General features: G+C 41.9%; 1 protein-coding gene across 3 annotated transcripts in view; it reads left to right on the top strand.

Moving 5' to 3' along the window:
• Nucleotides 1–20,573, top strand: part of FHOD3 (formin homology 2 domain containing 3) — a 537,856-nt gene that overhangs the window by 420,773 nt on the left and 96,510 nt on the right. For 2 of the 3 annotated variants that reach the window (XM_004380905.3, XM_012556799.2), the window contains 2 exons: nt 12,205–12,339; nt 16,761–16,811. In XM_004380905.3, coding sequence (XP_004380962.1) covers nt 12,205–12,339; nt 16,761–16,811 — 186 coding nt within the window. The remainder of the gene's footprint in view (nt 1–12,204; nt 12,340–16,760; nt 16,812–20,573) is intronic. The other variant, XM_004380906.3, reaches the window with a different exon arrangement.

The following is a 20,573-nucleotide window of genomic DNA, read 5'->3' as shown; positions in this document are numbered from 1 at the left end:
CCCTTTCTTCTTTTTGAATGTGTGCATTTATTGCTATAAACTGACCTCTGAGCACTGCTTTTGCTGTGTCCCATAGGTTCTGGTAGGATGTGTTTTCATTCTCATTTGACTCTCAGAATTTCTTTATTCCATCCTTAATTTGTTCTATAACCCAGTAGTTTTTGAGCAAGGTGTTGTTCAGTTTCCATCTGTTTGATTTTTTTTCCTTACTCTTTCTGTTATTGATTTCTACTTTTATGGATTTATGATCAGAAAAGATACTTTGTAATATTTTGATGCTTTGGATTTTGTTAAGGCTTGCTTCATGGCCTAATATGTCATCTATCATGGAGAATCTTCCCTGTGCGTTGGAAAAGAAAGTATACTTGGGTGCTGTTGGGTGGAGTATTCTGTATATGTCTATAAGATAAAGTTGGTTGATTGTGGCATTTTGATATTGCATGTCTTTATTGAGCTTCTTTCTGGATGTTCTGTCCTTCACCAAAGGTGGTATGTTGAAGTCTCCTACTATTATTGTGGAGCTGTGTATCTCTCTTTTCAATGCTGTTAGAGTTTGTTTTATGTATTTTGGAGGCCTGTCATTGATTGTGTAAATATTTATTGTGGTTATGTCCTCCTGGTGTATTGACCCTTTAATCATTGTATAGTGTCCTTCCTTATTACTTAGTGGTGGATTTTACTTTAAAGTCTATTTTGTCAGAGATTAATATTGCCACTCCTGCTCTTTTTTTTGAGTGTTTTTTGCTTGATATATTTTTTTCCATCCTTTCAGTTTTAGTTTGTGTCCTTAAGTCTAAGGTGTGTCTCTTGTAGGCAGCATATAGACGGATCATGTTTTTTATTTTATCCATTCTGCCACTCTCTGTCTCTTTATTGATGCATTTAGTCCATTTACATTCAGTGTAATTATTGATAGGTATGAGTTTAGTGCTGTCGTTTTGATGTCTTTTTTTGTGTGTTGTTGACAGTCTCTTTGTTCCACTTAATTTTCTGTGCTGCGTCATTTTTCTTTTTGTATTTTCTTTTCATCTTTTTCATTGCTGTTGATTTTGTATTTGTTGAGTCTTTATGTTTTTCTTGTTTTTTATTTTGATGTGTAGGATTGTTAGTTTCCTTTGTGGTTACCTTTCTATTTACCCTATTTTTCTAAGTTTAAACCACTCTTTTGTTTCTTAATATCACCTTGACTTCCTCTGCATATGAAAGATCCCTCTTTTTTGTTTTAATGTTGTCATTTTTTACATATTGACTTCTCTGTTTTCCTGTTTTCAGTGTGTTAGGTTTGATTTATTTTTGTGACTTCTCTATCTGGGTTGATAGCTGGTTGCTCTGTCCTATGTTCTAGTCTTGGGTTGTTATCTGATGTTATCGATTTTCTAACCAGAGGACTCCCTTTAGTATATCTTGTAATTTTGGTTAGGTTTTTGCAAATTCTGTAAACTTCTGTTTGTCTGGAAATGCCCTAATTTCGCCATCACGTTTGAGAGATAGTTTTGCTGGATATATAATTCTTGAGTGGCAATTTTTTTCCTTCAAGTCTTTATATATGTCATCCCATTGCTTTCTTGCCTGCATGGTTTCTGCTGAGTAGTCCAGCTTATTCTTTTTGACTTTCCTTTGTAGATGAGTTTTTGTTTATCACTAGCTGCTCTTAAAATTCTCTCTTTATGTTTGGTTTTGATAAGTTTGATTATAATATGTCTTGGTGTCTTTCTTTTGGGATCTACCTTATGTGGGGTTCGATGAGCAGCTTGGATAGATATCTTCTCATCTTTCACTATATCAGGGAAGTTTTCTGCCAACAAGTCTTAAACAATTCTCTCTGTATTTTCTGTTATCCGCCCCGTTCTGGTACTCCAATCACTCATAGGTTATTCCTCTTGATAGAGTCCCACATAATTCTTAGGGTTTCTTCATTTTCTTTAATTCTTCTATCTGGTTTTTCCTCAAATAAGTTGGTGTCAAGGCTTTATCTTCAGTCTCTCTAATTCTGACTTCCACTGCCTCAATTCTGTCCTATGACTTTCTATTGAGTTGTCTAATTCTGAAATTTTACTGTTAATCTTCTGAATTTCTGATTACTGTCTCTCTGTGGATTCTTGCAACCTGTTAAATTTGTCATTATGCTCTTCTCTGATCTTCTTAAGTTCCTCTGTTGCTTTGTCTGTGTGTTCCTTGACTTGTTCTACATTTTTACTGATTTTCTTCCTGATCTCTTGAAAAGTTCTGTATATTAATCTTTTGTATTCTACCTCTGGTAATTCCAAGAAGTTCTCTTCCTCTGGAAGATTTCTTGAGTCTTTGTTTTGGGAACTTGCTGAAGCCATCATGGTCTGCCTCTTTATGTGATTCGATGTTGAGTGTTGTCTCTGAGCCATCACTAAGTTATTATATTTATTTATTTTATGTTTGCTTACTGTGTCCTAACTTCTTGTTTTGTTTTGTTTTCATATGCCCAAATAAGCTGCTCATGTGAGCTGGTTTGATTACTGGTGCCCTTGAAGCTCTAATGTCCTGTGGGTTAGATCTGTTGCTAGGTATGTGAGTCCAGGAGTCTGTTTACTTTTCTTGTATGGATTCAGCTCAGGTGTCCGGGTACTCAGTCACCAAGTATGTGGTGCAGTCTCTCACCTACAGTCCTAGACAGGCATGGATGATTGGTGTAGGCACAGGTATCTGGGTGCAGCACTGGGACACACACTGAGCAAGGCAGGGGGTGACAGCTGCCCCTGAGTGTTCGGGAGGAAAGTGTGTCCCTGTTCCCTAGTGCGTAGGTGGGTGGGTTTTGCAGTTGTACTATGAGCACCCAGTATTGTTGTCTATAAGGACTGGGAGGCACCACTTATTCTTGGACCCCTGTTGCGGGTGGCTAGGTGGCATGAGTGGAGCCACCAGTCCTCAGGCCCCTGATGTGGGTAGGTGAGGACCCTGCTTAATGGGCAGAGCAGTGTCAAATGTCACAAATCTGCCACTTCACCATATAACTGATACGGTTGAAGTTAGGCTTCATGTATATACCTTATTGTACTGTGCTAATGAGGGCCTATGCTGTTGAAATGGGCCCACACAGGTCTTTGCAGGGGTGAAAGGTATTCAAAGTCCATGGACCCCTTATGCCTATGCTTAGGCAAAGGAGCTATGCCTACCCTGAGTTCCTGGCTTAGGGGAGCTGGCAGATTACTTTTTCCTGTTTGTTAATTTGTTCCCTCTCCAAGGCCAGGAGAATGGCTGAATGCATAACAGGTCCTACTGCCAGCCCAGGGGACTCAGCAATCAGTGAAACCAGCCCGAGACCTGGTGCAGAGTGGTAAGGGGGCAGGTAAATGGGAGAGAGGTTTTTCCCAAAGTGGGTGTTTTTTTTATCTGTGCGGTAGGTCAGATGCATGTACTTATCTTTTGCCAACTGAGTGCCACTTTTCACTGGTTCTGGAGGCGTGAGTAGACTCTCTGCCACTTGGTCTCTCCCAATGTGGAAAACGCCTCCCAGGCGCCTCTGCTTGCCTCACCACATATGCCAACCTATCTGGCCTGAAGGGTGCCGGCTCCTGCCAGGTCAGGTCTGGCAACTCCTTGCTGCTTCCAAACCATCTCTCCCTTCTCATGCCACTCAGTCCAATTCCTCAACTTTGTCTTTGAGTGTCAGGGCCCCTAGATTATCATATATAATTGATTCACTTGTTTTTTTGGGTCCTTGTTGTAAGACAGACCACAGGAAGTGTCTGACTAGTCTGCCATCTTGGCCCTGCCTCTTGTTACGTATTTTTCACCACTATAAAAATTTAAGAGTAAAAAATTTTTAAAAAGTGCAGAAAGAAGACTTCTTATGACAGAGATAGAGCAAATGTTTTCAAAATTTGTCTCAGTCAGCTTTGACTACATAAGAAACCACCAAAATTAAGTTCCTTAAAATAACAGTCATCATTCTGTGGGTTGGTAATTTTGGCTAGGCTCAGCTTGAATGGTTAATCTGGCCTCAGCTGGGTTCACTTAGGTGTTTGTGATCAGTTAGACATTGATGGCCTTACTTGATATCTGGCTGTTGATGGGGGCAACTGGACATCATGCCTTGTTGTCCAGCCACTTGCCCAGATTTGTTCACATATGGTGGTTGTAGGGTTCCCAAGAGAAGCAAGGGAGCAAGCTCCAGTGCACAAGTGCTTTTCAAGCCTCTACTTGAATTACATTTCGGATTGCTACATTGGTCAGAGCAAGTCACATGTTCAGTCCAGATTCAAGAGGATGGAGAAAGACTACTTTTTGAAAGCCAGAGCTGCTACATTTTTTTGTCTATTTTATATGCCACTGAACATCCATTAAAAAGTTATTGTGCAATAAGCAAACAGAGTGTGAACTTCCGAATGTTGAGTTTAAAGTGATTACTTTGCTGAAATAGTAATTGCAGGCTAGCTAGCGAATTTAAATTATATTTTGAATAGTTCTTCTCAAATGTTTTAAAAACCAAAACTAATATGTTTCAGTCTCTCCTCTTCTATTTGTCGTAGTCTTATCATTTTATGTTTAGTCTATTTGCAGATTAATGTATCAACAAAGTGTCAACCATCATAGAAGAAGAAAGACTGTAGTTGACAGAAAATCTCCCCTCAGCTTTTGGTCAAGTCATCTCTCTTTGTCATATTCACTCAGCCTGGGCAGTGGACTTGTTCTATTAAGAGCCAAGAGACATTCCAAATCACTGAAGGTCAAGATTGGACTGGTTGTTTTGTGTTGTTCCTTCCGCAGATTACTTTTCCTTTGAAAAGGCAGGAAAGTCTTAGAAAAAGGAGAGGTTATTGATCATGAATTAAAAACCTCATTGTATCATGGAACAGATGTACTATTTGTTTCTCAATTTAAGAAATCATTCTCAAGTATATAATCTTGGTTCTTTCTGAGACCAATCTTTTTGTTATTCAAGTTAAAGGGAATAAGACTAAATTCCCATGAGAAAAACAGTATAAGTCATTTGACTTTACCTCTCTCCCTCAAAAAGAGAAAAAAAAGGGGGCGGGGGGATAATATAGGAAAGAGTGAAGTTAAATATTCCTAATTGCTAATTACCACGTAGTAGATTTTCCTGTGTCCCTGACAATAGTGAAAACTCCTAGAAAAAAGGCAGAGAGAGAAACAGGAGGCAGTGGCTGGAGAGTATGACTTTGTTAACTTGGCCTGAGGTCTGGACATGGGCTCCTAGATCTGCCCTCACACCCAGCGGGAAGGAGGCAGGTGGTGGTGGTAAGAGGGCTTCTGGGAGTTCCCTTTGGCCAACCCAAGGCCAGGCAGGTATTGAGTAGCCAAAGCTCCACGGGGACCCGTTTCCTTCTGACTGTGAATTCCCTTTTCTTTCCATTGCTCTGCTTCAGGGATGGAAATCCTTCTGTGCTGTATATATAAAAAACAAAAACAGTTCCCACTCACGGTAACCCCACATGTGTCAGAGTAGAACTTTGCTCCATAAGGTTTTCAATGGCTGACTTACAGAAAGTAGATCACCAGGCCTTTCTTCCGAAGTGCCTCTGGGAGGACTCGAACCTCCAACCTTTTCGTTAGCAACTGAACACATTAACCATTTGTACCACCCAGGGACTCTTGGTGTATATATACTTCTCAAATAGATGTTAAACAGGTATGTGAACTTAAAATCTCATTTTCCCATTGATTTCCAATGTGATGTCCGAGTAATTTTTTTCCCACAGGAAGTAAAGCCAGTATCATCCATAATTATAACAAGCTTAAAATTCTGATGATAGTTACTTTACGGTGCTTTCTAAGGCCTCTGTGCTGAAATCTGAAAAAAGAGCAATGAGTTTCCAGTACCAACAACTTGGTTTCAAGCGTGCGTGCCCTATAATGCACCTCTGTGTTTCTACCCATCTCTCGGTGCTGTGACAGCCTGACAACTAGAACACAGCCCTGAGGAGGCGCATTCACATTTACACGCCGGGGGTGCAATGTCCCACCAGCCTTAGTTTGGTGACAGGCTTAGGGGCTGGCCTATCTCTGACACTTGTGAAGGAGCTAGCCAATTTTGATGTCATTTACTCTGCAGCTAGAGGGTGTTCAGCTGCACTTTAAATTCCCTTTGTGGTTCTGCACACACTCCTAAAACAAAATGGAGGTCAGTGAACTCTGGATGAGCACAGGCTCAGTGACTCTTTTGAATGAAGTCTGAAATTCCCAGACTCTCTGCTGTTTGGTCAGGAGAAAGTGAATAGAAATAACATTAACTGAGAAACTACCTCCCTGCCGAAAAAAACCATTGCCGTCGAGTCAATTCCAACTCATACCAACCCTATAAGACAGAGTAAAACTGCCCCCATAGGATTTCCAAGGCTGTAATCTTTATGGAAGCAGAGTGCCACATCTTTCTCCTGCAGAGCAGCTGGTGGGTTCAAACCACCAACCTTTTGGTTAACAGCCAAGCCCTTAACCACTGTACCACCAGGGCTTAACCAAGAAAAGGGGGGAGGATCTCTTTACAGCTTAAGAAGACAGATATGAGCTGTCAGAGGCAAGCATGTGCCCCTAGATGGTGAATGGGTTAAGATGTCATCTAAACTCTCATGCAAAGGAAAAAAAAAAAAACCAAACCTGTTGCCGTAGAGTCGATTCCGACTCATAGCGATCCTGTAGGACAGAGTAGAACTGCCCCATAGGGTTTCCAAGGAGTGGCTGGTAGATTTGAACTGCTAACCTTTTGGTTAGCATCTGAACACCAACCACTATGCCACCAGGGCTAGGCAGATTTTGATAATTACCGTGCCGTGCACACTGCTTCTGGATTTATCACTGCAGTGCCTTCACTCTTCCAGTGACAGTTTTTTGTAAATTATTGAACTTGAAATTTAATTTTATTTCCAGGGATTTTTCAACACTAACACAGTTGTTTGTCGATTGCATTTCCTTTCTCTTGTATCTTAGGCTCCTTTGGGCTCAGGTTACTCCCAGCGATGGGAGGCTAGGCAAGAGGTCCCATGATTGTCAGCACCCTGGGTTGTCAGCCACACGACAGACCTCCTGCACACCCAGGAAGGTGACCTGGCAGTAATGTCCCCACCTCCCCACCCCCTCACCTCGCACCAGAGATCAGGATCAGGGCCAGATGGGTGTCCTGGGCAGTGAGAGTTCTTAGCTGTGCCCACTGATGCTTTGCTGTTAACATGTCTTAGTCCCTCGCCATGTGGTTCTCTCCCATCTGTCCGTCAGTTCCTGCTGCCACCACCCCCCTCCCTCTGTGCTCTCAGTGTCATTTTTTCTGTGTATAACTTAAGCTCATCCTCTAATTTGGGCTTTCGCAGCTTGGATTCATGTGTAGCCACCAAGAGCCTCTTCTCTTCAAGACCTTTTGACTTCTGGTCCTCCAAGCTGCCTCTTCTCTCCCCACCTATCAGATTAAATCCCTGGGTGCATGGCTGTGACTAGCTCAGCCTTCTGCACTGGGAGCCTCACAGGCGGCTGGATAGCCTGCCTATGGATGGGCTGCTTTGGTGACAGGAACCCACCCTGCATTTGCTCAGCTGTTGCCAGGGGGGGACAGGGCCTTATGCAAAAGGCACCCTCTCAGCAGGTCGTCTTCATGTGTTTTCCCTTAGAGAATGGGCTGGGAGTGTAGACGCACCGAGACTAGCATATCCAGATGACTGTGACTTATTCATCAGGCAGCCAGCAAAGCCGTTTTATGTGCCAGGGCCCAGAGATGAACGAGAAGACAGGACCCAACCCAAAAGCAGGCTGCCAAGAAAGGCAGACACTGAAAAAATGAATAATTATGCTGATACATGTAACAAATACTGCAGGAATTTCACTAAGTACCAGTGGTGAGAGGAGGAGGAGGGGGAGAGATATGGTCAAACTTAGTCTGCCGACAAGCCTGTCTAAAAGCCCAGTTCTGCTGAGTGTAACTTCTCTGTGCCTCGGTTTCCTCATCTGTGAAGGTGAGATAATACTAGAACCTCATACAAGGGGTCGTGTAGATTAAAAGAGCCATTATAGATAAACAAAATGTGGTCTACCCATGCAGTGGAATATTACTCAGCCATAAATAGAAATGAAGTCCTTATATGTGCTACAACGTGGATGAACTTTGAAAATATTATGCTGAGTGAAATAAATCAGAAACAGAAGGATGAATATTGTATGATCTCACTCATGAAGTACCTAGAATAGTCAAATGCATAGTGACAAAAGTTTATTAGTGGTTACTAGGGGTTGAGGGAGGAGGGAATGGTGAGTTGTGGCTTAATGGGTACTAAGTTTCTGTTTAGGGTTATGAAAAATGTTTGGAAATAGGTTGTGATGATGGTTGCATAACATGGTGAATGTAATTAATGCCACTGAATCATACACTTAAAAATGGTTAAAATGGCAAATGTTTTGTTATATATATTTTACCACGATAATAATATATATATGAAAAAGAGCCACTACACATAAAGTCCCTGGCACACAGTATCATCTCCATACATGTCAACTATTATGACCAACCATATTTCAGTGAAATAGAATTCCTGTTCCAGACATCCCAGCAGGGGAGGCTTTCACCAGGTGGGATTTCTGGGGCTGGCCCCGGGGCCTGGTATTGCCAAGATTAAACATTACAAACTCTTGCACTCAGAGTATATCAGCCACTCCCTTGCAAAAACCTTTCTTCCTGACCCCTCACCACCTGCTTTCCTATTTGCCAACATGCCTTCACTCAGCTGTAGCTGCCTCAGTGTAACGTCAGATGACTTCAGCTTTCCAGGTGCATTCTGGGGTAGCACAGCAGTCCTGAGAATTGACCCAGCTGGTAGTCATGACAGGCTGGTAGTCATGACGGGAAAGTTCAGATCACAACCCCCAGCCCACTCCAGCCCCTCAGGCTGGGAACTGCCAATACCTTCCTGCATATCTGGCCTTGGGGACTGCAGTGCAAGCCACCTATCTGCAGATTTTAAACTCCCGACATAAAGTGGGATCTACTCAGTGCTTGCTGTGGCTCAAATGCTGTTCTAAGAAATTTCACACATGCACTGTCTTTTAAGCGTTACAGTACAGTAAAATGGAAGTATAATTTTCTCCATTTTACAGATAAGTAAGCTGAGGCTCAAAGAGGTTAAGTGACTGGCCATGCTCACGTTTTCTCATTCCAAGCCCTGTGTTCATTTTATTACACTATAGTTGAACCCCCTAATCTGTGGAGATTAAACATTGCAGCAACTTCCAATGACTGTAGATTATTTTCCTGGAGAGCTTAATAGGAAAGATAAAAATCTGTTAAAGATGCCTTTATAAAGAGAAAGATTTTCCATGCTAGCTTGAATTTGGGGGATTTTTAAAAATGATTTGGAATATTCCCTTTGTATGATTCAAATGCATGTAAGCATTGGTATTATGCCCATTTGCAGAGGTAGGATTTATAGTACCAGGTTTATATTCCTCCATGCTAGGCTTATCTAGGCAGCATGAGACCTTGAGAAATTTAATTTATTAATACTGTACTTATACCCCTTTGTTTCCAATATGACCAAAGTGGCTTACATACATCCAGAACACATAAGCTCATGGGGGTCCTTTAATTCTCTCTTTCTGCTACATGGATCTTTGTTAAGGCACTCAAATGTCAAAGAGTAAGATAACAAGAACCCTGTAAGGAGAGAATTGATAAGAGTTTTATTGAGGATTTGTTACAGCTGAAGCTAGGATAACACTTGGTAAAATACCAAATACTCCAAAGTCCAAAAGAGGAGAGGGATTTTTATAGGGAGGCCTGGGGGTTACACATGAATCACAAGTAAACTTTTCACAATATTAGTTAATCTATTTTCCATCACAGACTGCATAAGCAATTTTCTGAGAACAATCTCATATAAACATCCTTTTGGGGAACATTCTCGACATTCTCTTTCTGGAACGTTCTTATCATTTGCTTAACTGTAAACTATAACTTTGTCTACGAGCATTCTTTCTGAGAACAGAACATTTTTTATCACAGTCTTAAGTAAGCATAACCATATACTTGTTCACCCAAGGGGGTGGGGGCGCATACATATTCTGAAAGCAGTGGGTAGGGATCTAGGGCAAAGGGGGAGTTTGAATCAAACCTGTGTCAGTCACTTAGTCATGCCAGTCACCTCAGTTTTAAGGTGCTCTTACAAGAGAATGGGTCTTGAATTGCTTGAAGCATTTTGCTTATTTCAGGAAAAAAAGGAACCACTTCTTATTGCTTTCCGACAGAAGCTGACATTTCAGTTCTTTCAGTACTAAAATTAAAGGAAGAGCCTCCGCATGTTGTTAATGCTGCCTGCTGGTCTGTTGCTGGTGTACTCTGCCCCCAGAGCAAAAAATGAGATCTGCTTTTGCAGGGTCCCAGTGTGGAGAAGGATGATCTCCATTTCCCTTCTTTAGGGCTGCCCAGAAAGGAATGATGCCATCCACTTGACTAAACTGGAAAGTGCTTACTTTCTCAAGGTCTAGTAATATTAATATTCTTATTTTAAAACAATGAAATTATGTTAATTTATAACATATAGAAGCTTCACTGTGACCAGGTATAACCACTGACAACCCAGTAATGTAGCCAGCTTCTCACTACAAAGAGGCATGGGGTAGCTTGTAAAATTGACATTAATGAGGTCAGGGTAATGGATTTCATTACTTTGTACACCACTTCCCATAGGAAAAAAAATAGTGTTTCATTTTTGGGTATAAAATCCATTTTTTAAAAATAGCTTGTTGGCACACCCACTCCTCACTTATTGACATGGTTAGGTTCCAAACACTAGGTCATTATCCAAAAATCAGTGTTAGGTGAAAATGGAGGATGATCACATCAGATCACAAAATGGAGGATGGCTACATCATTACATAACTGCCAGATTATATCATTACATAACTGCCAAACTATATCATTACATAGCTGCCAGGTTACATCATTGTATAATTGCCAAACCACTGAGAATCATGGCCCAGCCAAGTTAACTCATAACCTTAAGCATCACAGCCAGTGTTACTCTTGCCTTGCACCTCAGCATTCATTACTGCCAAACATACATTGTTAATGCACAAAATAGATAGTAGATTTTTCACTATTGTCGTAAATGTGAAGTGTTGGATAGCAAGATAGTCAATAAGAGAGGAATAGGTACAAAATAATTTCTCTATCTAAACAGTGCTTTTAAATAACACGTTTTTATGCAAATAACGTGGGCCTTCTGTTTGTTTGCTAACTGCCCCACCCTTGAGGTATTTTCATAAGTACGCTATGCTTTTTTTTTTTTTTTAACAGTAACATGAAAAAAAAAATTGGTATAGCAGCTCTTATGAAAATACCTTGTGGTAAGAGGGCATGGTTGGCAAATAGAAGGTACCCATTATTTGCATAAAAATGTGGTAGTTTGTTACTGCAAGAGATATTGGTCCTTTAAAAAATTTTTTTTTCTCTATAAGCTGAAATATTTAGAAGAACAAGCTAAAGTTAGAAACGTAAGGGGAGTGGTAAGGTTCTCATTTTGCTCCTCATTCAGAGTATAGACCCAAAGGCTTGCTCCTCTCTCCTCTCTGAAAAGAAGCACCACACAGCTGACCTTCCCAATTATACAGTCTTCAATGAATAGTCCAGATTGTTTTGTCCAGTGCTGTTCATTGAACAGTGTTCTTGGGTGCTTCTTGACATAGAATGAAATTTTCTTAATTCTATACAGCTTTCAGACCATTGATTTCTATGTCTTTTCTTCTCATCTGTCATTCCAGTACTTCCTTTTAAGCTGACCTGATTATTTTGAGGTGTATAATAAGAAATTAGTGTATGGTAAAATATCCTTACTACATGTATAATATAAAACAGCTTTAGATTGAAAGTTGATTCCAGTTCTTCAAAGTCTGACCTTAAACTAACTTTAGAATATATATGTATTTATATTTCTTGTGTATTTCTCAAACTTTGTGGATAATAATAGCACCTACTATTGATGACTATGTGTATGCCATGGATGTTGCTAAGTATTTTATATACATTAGCACCTTTTTGTCCTCCCAGCATATGAAGCAGGTTACTTATCTTTGTTTACAGATGAAGATCTTGAAACAGAAGACATGAGACACTTAATAATTTCCCAAGCACTGCCTAGCAACTGGCAGACCCTCAATTCTAACCAAGGTCTGACTGATTGTAGCTCCACAAACCAATCACTGGTCAAGCAACTAAACATGAACTTGTTGAATCTGTAGGTCATCAGTGAGTGGTCTTCTCACGTCATCCTTTAGGCAGCACCAGGAGTCTTTGGCTGCAGAGAGAGAGAGACGGCGGCAGGAGAGAGAAGAAAGGCTGCAGAGAATAGAAAGGGAAGAAAGAAACAAATTCAGGTAAGAAGGATTTAAAAGTTTTTTGTTTTTTTTTTTTTTATTAAATAATGAATTGAGAATTAAAGCACATGCCTTCACAACTGTATATGATTAATGCTGGTATTAAAGGGCTAGGAAGTAATGCATTTACTTCAGATTGTATCTGCATCTTCAAGGAAAGCAGGACATACCTGAAATAGTCTAGGTCTGGTTTGCTGTGGCCTTTCTTTCTCTAACCATATGGGAGGAAGTTTGGACAGTCAGCCAAACACAGTTAGTGACTTGTGTCTTCTTTGGTCCACCAGGATCTAAAATGGTCTTATCCAGGCCTTCCTGAAGACAGACAGCCTAATTGTCTTAACTTAATTTGCTATTTCCCTCTAAAGCTCCTCATGTTTTATTCATGTTCTATCAGATGCCTAAAAGAAAAGGCTTTTCTCATTTTCTGGTTTGCTTCCTGCTCCCTATAGCAGTCTTCATTTTTTTTAAGAATAATTTCTCCTCCCCTGGGGAGAAAAATTAATCATGTTGCTCACTCCTAGCCCATTGTTTCCCTGATCTCCTTGGTCTCTGTCCAGCTATAAGAATGTGCTCCTGAAGGTGGTGCACTCCAGGTTCCATATATTAGACCAACTGCCCCCTACTGAGTGTCCTCTGTGTCTCCTTCAGCCAGTTCACCTGTTCTCCCCATCCCGCAGGTCAACCTCCTTTCACTTCTGTCCCCTGAGCTTGATGCTCTGCTGGGCTTTATGGAATGCAGAATACTTGCTGAGTCTTTCCTTATCTATCCCATTCCTTCTACCCTTCCTGTACCCTCTTTTCCTATCCCTTTCTTTGCTCTGCCTTTCCCCTTTTCCTTTTCACCTTCTCCCCTTCTTCATCTTCCAGTCGTCTTTCCTGTGGCTTCTACATTCTTTCTTCTATTCATTTCTCTCCCCTATCTCCACTTCCTGTTACCTCAGCTCAGTTTGTTTGGCAAACAGTATTTCCACTGGTTACTCGTATTTAAATCCACAAGGAATGGAAAGCAATGTCAGTGCAGATTTAGAGGTCCAATAAGTTAGTTTTTTTCCCAGCAGCCAGGAAGAGTATATGTAATTGTAGAAACAATCAAAATATGAGCAGAGTTATGAAGTTGTTTTAACCATAACTCACTTCTACATGAAAACAAATACCCCAAGAATGTGGATGAAATGCTAGCTTTCATAAGACTATGTTAATGGGCTGCATAAAGTAAACCAACATCATTGCCCCTGAGCTGTCAGATTTTATGAGGTAGTTCTGGACGTTGTCACTTTTGGAAAGACCAATTTGTAAAACCACAGGAACAGGCTAAATGATCTTGATTCGTGGCTTTCTCAGAGACTTGCATATTTTGCCACCAAATAGCAGCAGACAATCTGACACACGGAAAATTCTGAGATTAGCTTACACATTCCAAGTTTTTTTTATTGAAAACTTCTTAAAACAGGGTACCAGCTCTGGGGAAGATGGAGCCAGCACACTCCATCCTGTCTCTCTCACTGCATCCCTGATTGCAGCCATAAATCATGGGCAGAGTGCATGGAGCTCTGAAAACTCTGAAATGTAGGTGGGAGCAGGCCAGTTGGGAAGGGAGACTAGAATTCAAAGTTTCACCAAACCAGTGCAGAGTTTACCTTTTTTTTCCCTCCAATATCACCTGGTTTGTACTGAAAGGAGCCCTGATGGTATGGTCGTTAAGACCTTGGCTGCTAACCAAAAGGTTGGCATTTCAAATCCACTAGCCACTCCTTGGAAACCCTGTGGGGCAGTTCTACTCTGTCCTGTAGGGTCGCTATGAGTTGGAATCCATTCGATGGCAGTGGGTTTGGTTTTTTGGATGTACCCAAAGGCTCCCTGAAACCCAGAAGTGCACACCCAGTGTGGACTGAAGGAACTCCAAGGGAAGGTACCCTTTCTGGACTGGGGAGCACAAAGGGACCCCTAAGGGTCAGCAGGTGGGGAAATCCCATTTTTCAGGCGGCCTGATCACATGATTCAGCAAGTAGCTTCACAGCAGCACTTTTCCTCAGCCAGATTTCAACCCTGTCCAGTTGGGGGTTTCCAGAGCCAAGAACAGAGCTTAAACATAATAGATAATGCATACCTCAGGTGAGGAGTAAACGCTTAACTAAATATCAGCTCAGCCGGACCAGACATACAGCAAAGCTCCTCACACAAGTCGCTCACCTCACCAAATGAAGATGGTGAATCAAAAGAGTCCTCCCCTACCATAGTCTCAGGCAAGTCTCTTCCCTGCTCATCTGAATCATGTTTCTGGAGCCTCATTCATAAAGGTTTTTCTTTTTTTTAGACACTGTGCAATAGTGCCTTATTCCATTCTGATATTCGTTTGTATCTGTGCCTCACAGTGAAGCACCTTCCTACATCTGTGTATATTGCTGACATGTTACTTATATCTATTAATTCTAGTCTTTGCTCTCCTGCTAGCCAGCTATGTGACCTTGCATTTCAGTTTCCTCATCTGTAAGATAACACAAAGTCAGCTAGGTAGTCTCTAAGGATCCCTGGTGGCACAGTGGTTAAGCTCTTGGCTGCTAACGGGAGGTTCGGCGGTTCAAACTCACCAGCCACTCCGTGGAAGAAACATATGGCAGTCTATTCTCTAAAAATTACAGCCTTGGAAACCCTGTGGGGCAAAGTCTACTCTGTCCTCTAGGGTCGCTAAAAGTTAGAGTTGACTCAGTAGCAATGGGTAGGTAGCCTCTGATCCTTTGAAGCCCTCATGTTATATCACTCTGCAATCCCTCTGAGGCTCCTTTGGGGCCTGCAGTGGTATGATCATGCGGCTGTCTTTGCCAGCAGTGTGACGTGGGTGTTTTGCCCTGAGGGCCCTGATGTCAGTGGCCTCTCTCAATAATCCTAACTAGATTCCAGTCTCCAGGTGGACAGAAGCCATGCCTTTCCACAGTCCATAATATGTTTTGCACAGTTCTGAGGGCCAAGTATAAGATCAATTGTGATCTTTAAATTATTGAAAGCAACGTGAGACCATGAGTCAGTGTCACTGCATAAGGAGACCCAAAGTAATACCAGAGAGAACACTTGCCATAAAGTAGACCCTCACATACAACCACATCATTATGTCATAACAAAGGAATCAGAAGGCACTGGGACAAGTGGCAAGTTGGGAATCAAAATGGAAATTGCACTTACGGGAACATCTGAATGATGGTGAAACCTGCCATAATGATAGACTTAACGATGTGCCCAGCATACTTTTAATTGCTTTTCGTATGTAACCCACTTAATCTGCACACCAACTCTCTGAGGTAAGTACAATTATTATCCTCATTTTATAGATGAGGAAACTGAGACATGGAAAGTCAAGAAACTTGTCCAAGATAACACAGCAACAAGTGGCAGAGTGAGGACTAGATAGACCCAGGCAGCCTGTCTTCGGAGTCCATGCTTATAACTGTTCACCATTCACTCTTGGTTCCAAACGATCCTCGCTTGTCATTTAAGAACAGAATGATCCTGGTGAAATGACCCTTGTCTGGGAAGGAATGCTGATCGTCAGGACAGACCATGGGCAACTATTAACAATGCTGACTACAGTACCATTCTGCAAGTCAGGGGATGTGAATGCAAAGAAATTCAAACAGGAAATAGGAAAAGCTTTATAAAGTCTTCCCTGGAATTACCCAAATGGCTGGCCTTTCACCAGCTGTTTCATTGGTTTCAGTTGTTCATGCTCCTTGTGCATTTTGACCACAAAGCACCTAACAGTTGTTCCTTGTCTTATTTTACTGAGTATGGCCTTTAGCTTCCTGGTCTATGGGAAAGTGTTTCTAGTGTGGAAAGTGATGAAGATAAATGTTTATAAACAATAACATATCTGCATCTTTCTGTTGCTTTTTCTTTCCCTCCTAACTTTGACTTACAGCCTCTTTATATACAGCTACCAGGGCAGCGAGGGGCAGAATACGTAAGCTACATTATGATGTCCAGTGTAGAAAACTGTGATAATGGAATTCTCCAGGAAAATAAATTGTCCACTTAGAGGTGACCAACCACACAGCCTTAAATCTTAGATTCAAGTTGGAAGCCAACCAGCAGTAACAGAAAAGTAAAACGTTAAAATAGGACAAAGTTGGGCATCTCATGGGTACAGACAAGAGTGAATGCACAAAGCAAGGGCTTCCAGTAATCCCTGCATAGAAATTGAGAATGAGAGGGATGCAGAGAAAAGAATCCTGGGCTAGAAAGGGCTGTTGTATTTGGTACTTTTTAAGTATAGCCTTTAAACTTGATTTTGAAAATTTGACTTCAGCCACTTCCCATTCCTGAAGCAATAGTAGGCTTTCATGATAGACTGTTAATAATTTCTTGGCAATTTTATAAGCATCTGATTATGTTATTTTCCTTTCCTATTTTGTTCTGCATATTTCCACTAGCCGAGAGTATTTAGACAAAAGAGAAGAGCAAAGACAAGCAAGAGAAGAAAGGTTTGTATACCTCTTTTTTTTCCCTTTGTTAACCAAATGGCACATGGCTTTGCACTCTTACCCAAGCACCCAGAGGAGACTGTGTTAATTAAAATATAAGAGCTTCACCTCAGACACCTAAGACCTCGGGGTAACTGGCATTTTGCAGGGTAGAGTATCCTGGTTATCTAAATTTTCCAGGAAAGTAAGGATTTATCAATTTAGTGTCATCGTGATGTGACATGTATGTGTCTGTGCCTCCAAAACTCTTCTCCAGGTGAGCATGTCGTTGTTATAGTTGTTATCCAGTCAGCCCCCAACTCATGGTGATCCCATGCACAATGGGATCAGACTATTGGGATCCACAGGGTTTTTTCACTGGCTGATTTTTTGGAAGTACATCATCAGGCCTTTTTTGGTGCCGTTTGGTGTGGTTTTTGAATACCCGCCACCACGCCTACTGAGACTGGGTTAATGTCCCTACTGTATGCTTCCATGCCACTTGTTCCACCTTCCTTCAACAAACATTTGAACACACACACTGTGCCGAGCACCAGCCACAGTGCGTAGCATGCCTGAGACTGTCATTGGATGTGCCTGATTATTTATCTGTCTCTTCCCTGAACTGTACTCAGTTCCTTGATGGAAGAAACTATACCTGCTTTTCCTTGGTATCCCCAGTGCCCACTACAGTGCTTGGCACATGATAGGCACTCAGGAAAAATGTATGGAATAAATAAGTAAATAAATAATAACCAATAGTTTTGTTAAAAATACTCAGGCCATAAACCAGTCCATTAATTTCAATGGCAACATGCTTTGAACCCCAGTAAGCGATACAAAGTTAGTATGTTCATTGTATGATAAATGTGGATGAGCAAAGGAAATTATTTGGAAGTACTCTCACAAAAGTCAAGGTTTTGCCCACAAGCGCTATGAAACCTGCAGTTTCTCCGTCTACCACTAGATGGGGCTACTGCATGGAGAGATGGAAAGGCTGATTTTATATGGGAGCCAGCTGGGAACCTAACGCTCTCTGCACCGTGCCAATAAAAAGTGAAATTGCGCTAATTTTTTAGGCAACATCAACTAAATAGATCAGGGCAGTCTGATACAGGGAAGAGTGGAAACTGTGTTCAATTAAAACTTAGATGCTTAGGTCAGTTTCACAACTAAAATTATGGCATTGCTTTCATATCAACATTTGATTTGATTATTGCCATCCTAATAACCAACTGTGGCCAGCAAATTTAGAGTGAAAGATGCCAGTAAAGAAACTTCTGTTTCTCTAATTAGTACCTGTTTTTGTCATTGTGCTTGAGAAACGTCATCTACTTTACCTGAAAATCCTGTCGACGTTTTGCCCAGGCTTAACAGAATTTGTTTATTTTTTTTAGCTCTCCCTCTGGATTCTGAACTTTTTTGAGCTTTCCACAACTTGACTGTCAGGTTATGCCCACACAAGCAAACAGAGCTGCAGAGGCTTGAAAGCCCCTGGGGAGATGTCAGGGTGCTGCGTCAGTTGTGAACTGGTTCAGATGGTCTCAGAAGGCTCCAAAGCCATTAGAGGCCAACTCTTTCTGGATATTATTTACCACTTTGTTTTCCAATGCAAGCCTTCCCTTCTACCTGGAAAATGTGTGCAGATGACTTCGCCACTCCTCTGCTTTAGTTCTGCCTGCAGGTCTGTCCCGCATGTCACCCATTAGCCTGGGCCTTCCTAGCTGGTGTAAGAGCGGGCTCTCTGTGGGGTTCTTTCCTTGCAGCTCACCTTTCTGTCTACATGGAGGTTTGGGAAACAGCCAAGCATTTTCCTTTGGTTTGGACTAGCTGCTTTTCTTGGTTGGTTAGTTCTTGAATTACCTGGTGAAGATGAGAGATATAATTCATTCCTGTTTGGAAAGCTGTTGGGGATTCCCAGTAAGCCCCGAAAAGAGATTTCCAACTCGAATGAAATTGGAGAATGGGTGGGGAAACTAGTGAGGATCAGAGGTACAAAGAGGTACAGAAATAAGGGAGAGGACGCCATCAATTCATCCTTCAAGACAGAGCTGGTTGTGTTTGTTGGATCTCATGTCTCTTACTCTTAATGCGAGAGACTCGGAAAAAGACGGCGAAAGTCACAGCAGATGGTTCTGAGGTTTGCATCATGTACGTGTAGCAAGGTGAATGTCATTTGCTACTTTGAGGCATAATGTCCGTCCAAGCACATGTTGCTGTTTGTTTCGTTTTATTCCATTTCATTTCATATCAGAAGGAGGTAGAAAGGGATGAGATCCAGGCTGAGTGGGGAAATGTGGAGATGGGAGGATAAGTTCACTTTGGATTTGCTAGTCTACAAGGGATGACGGGACATGGGGAGCAAATGCCTTATGGCAAGCAGGGGTAATGGGAACAGAGTGCAGGGGAAGGGTTGAGCCTGGGCTAGGATTTTGGAAATTATGCCTAAAAGTGGTCAGTGAAGGAATAAAAAAGGATTCTGAGCATTGCTTAAAAGGACTGAGGACAGAGTAGAGTAGAAGTTAGAAAATCCATTGCCGTCAAGTCAATTCTGACTCATAGTGACCCTATAGGACAGAGTGGAACTGCCGCATAGCATTTCCAAGGAGCACCTGGTGAATTTGAACTGCCGACACTTTGGTTAGCAGCCGAGCTCTTAACCACAATGCCACCGGCGCTCCACCATGCCACCAGGAGCCGGATTTGGGTAAGGGAGAATTTCTCAGTAGGATGGTGGCAGGAAAAGGTCGTCAATAAATAGGTTTATGTTAAGCTAAGTTTGCCTGCAATCAAGCAGGGTTTTTACAAGGCCCTGTGGGAAGAGACTGAGCCTGCATATCTGTCCCCTGGCCCCAGCACCAGCCCTCCACCCGTGCCCCTATGCATGCTTGAGTTCATTCCAATGGTTTATTTGCCTGTCTTTCCCACTGAACTGTGAGCGCCATGAGGGTAGGGTTTATTCTTGTTTGTTATCATATCCCTAGTGCCTAGTGCGGTTCTTAGCATATGAGAGACACTCGACAAATGTTCAATAAATAAGTGAAAAGATGAATGAATAAAATGATATGGGCAGAAGTAGGATACTTGGGAGTATTTAGATGAAGCCCACATAGGTGAAATGTCTTTTCTTGGGGTGATAGTTTGTGGACAGGAAGCCCAATGCTTTGCACTTGTGAGGCTCCATTGGGGTCTGTCAGTTGCAGAGCTGTGTGACCATCATTGCATGGATTGGTGGGCTTCCCGGATCAAGTACTACTGGGCCCCTGAGGGTGTGTGGCACTTAGAGTCACTCTCTAGGGGAAGGTCATGATATAGGTCCTATTTCCTCCCCAAGGACTATGGAGGTTCACATGGGGCAAAGGGTTGCTAAGCTGTAAAGCTCTCAATGCAGATGGCGGGGATCTTCCAATGCATACTAGTCTCCTTGCCACTCCAGCCCATTGCAGACAAACACGGCTGCTGCTTTTTCAGAAGTTTAGTGGATCTTGACCTCCGTGCCTCCCTGCCCCTGCCATTTTTATCTACCACATAAATATCTTCACTCCTTGGGACAGTTCAGGTTAAACCCTTGATTCTTCCCACATCTCATGGCTTCTCAGTGATAGCATCCATGAGAACAAAGAGTGCACAGGAGTAGTGAGCCATTATATTGGCGTCATATCTACCCAGACCCTGGGATGGACAACCCCTGGAGTCCCCCAGATAGTTGCTGTCTTAGTCATCTAGTGCTGCTCTAACAGAAATACCACAAGTGGATGGCTTTAACAAAGAGAAGTTTATTCT

The sequence above is a fragment of the Trichechus manatus genome, unplaced genomic scaffold (assembly GCF_000243295.1).
Source record: "Trichechus manatus latirostris isolate Lorelei unplaced genomic scaffold, TriManLat1.0 scaffold00078, whole genome shotgun sequence".
Lineage (NCBI taxonomy): Eukaryota > Metazoa > Chordata > Mammalia > Sirenia > Trichechidae > Trichechus > Trichechus manatus.
This window is presented reverse-complemented; position numbering and strand designations above follow the sequence as displayed.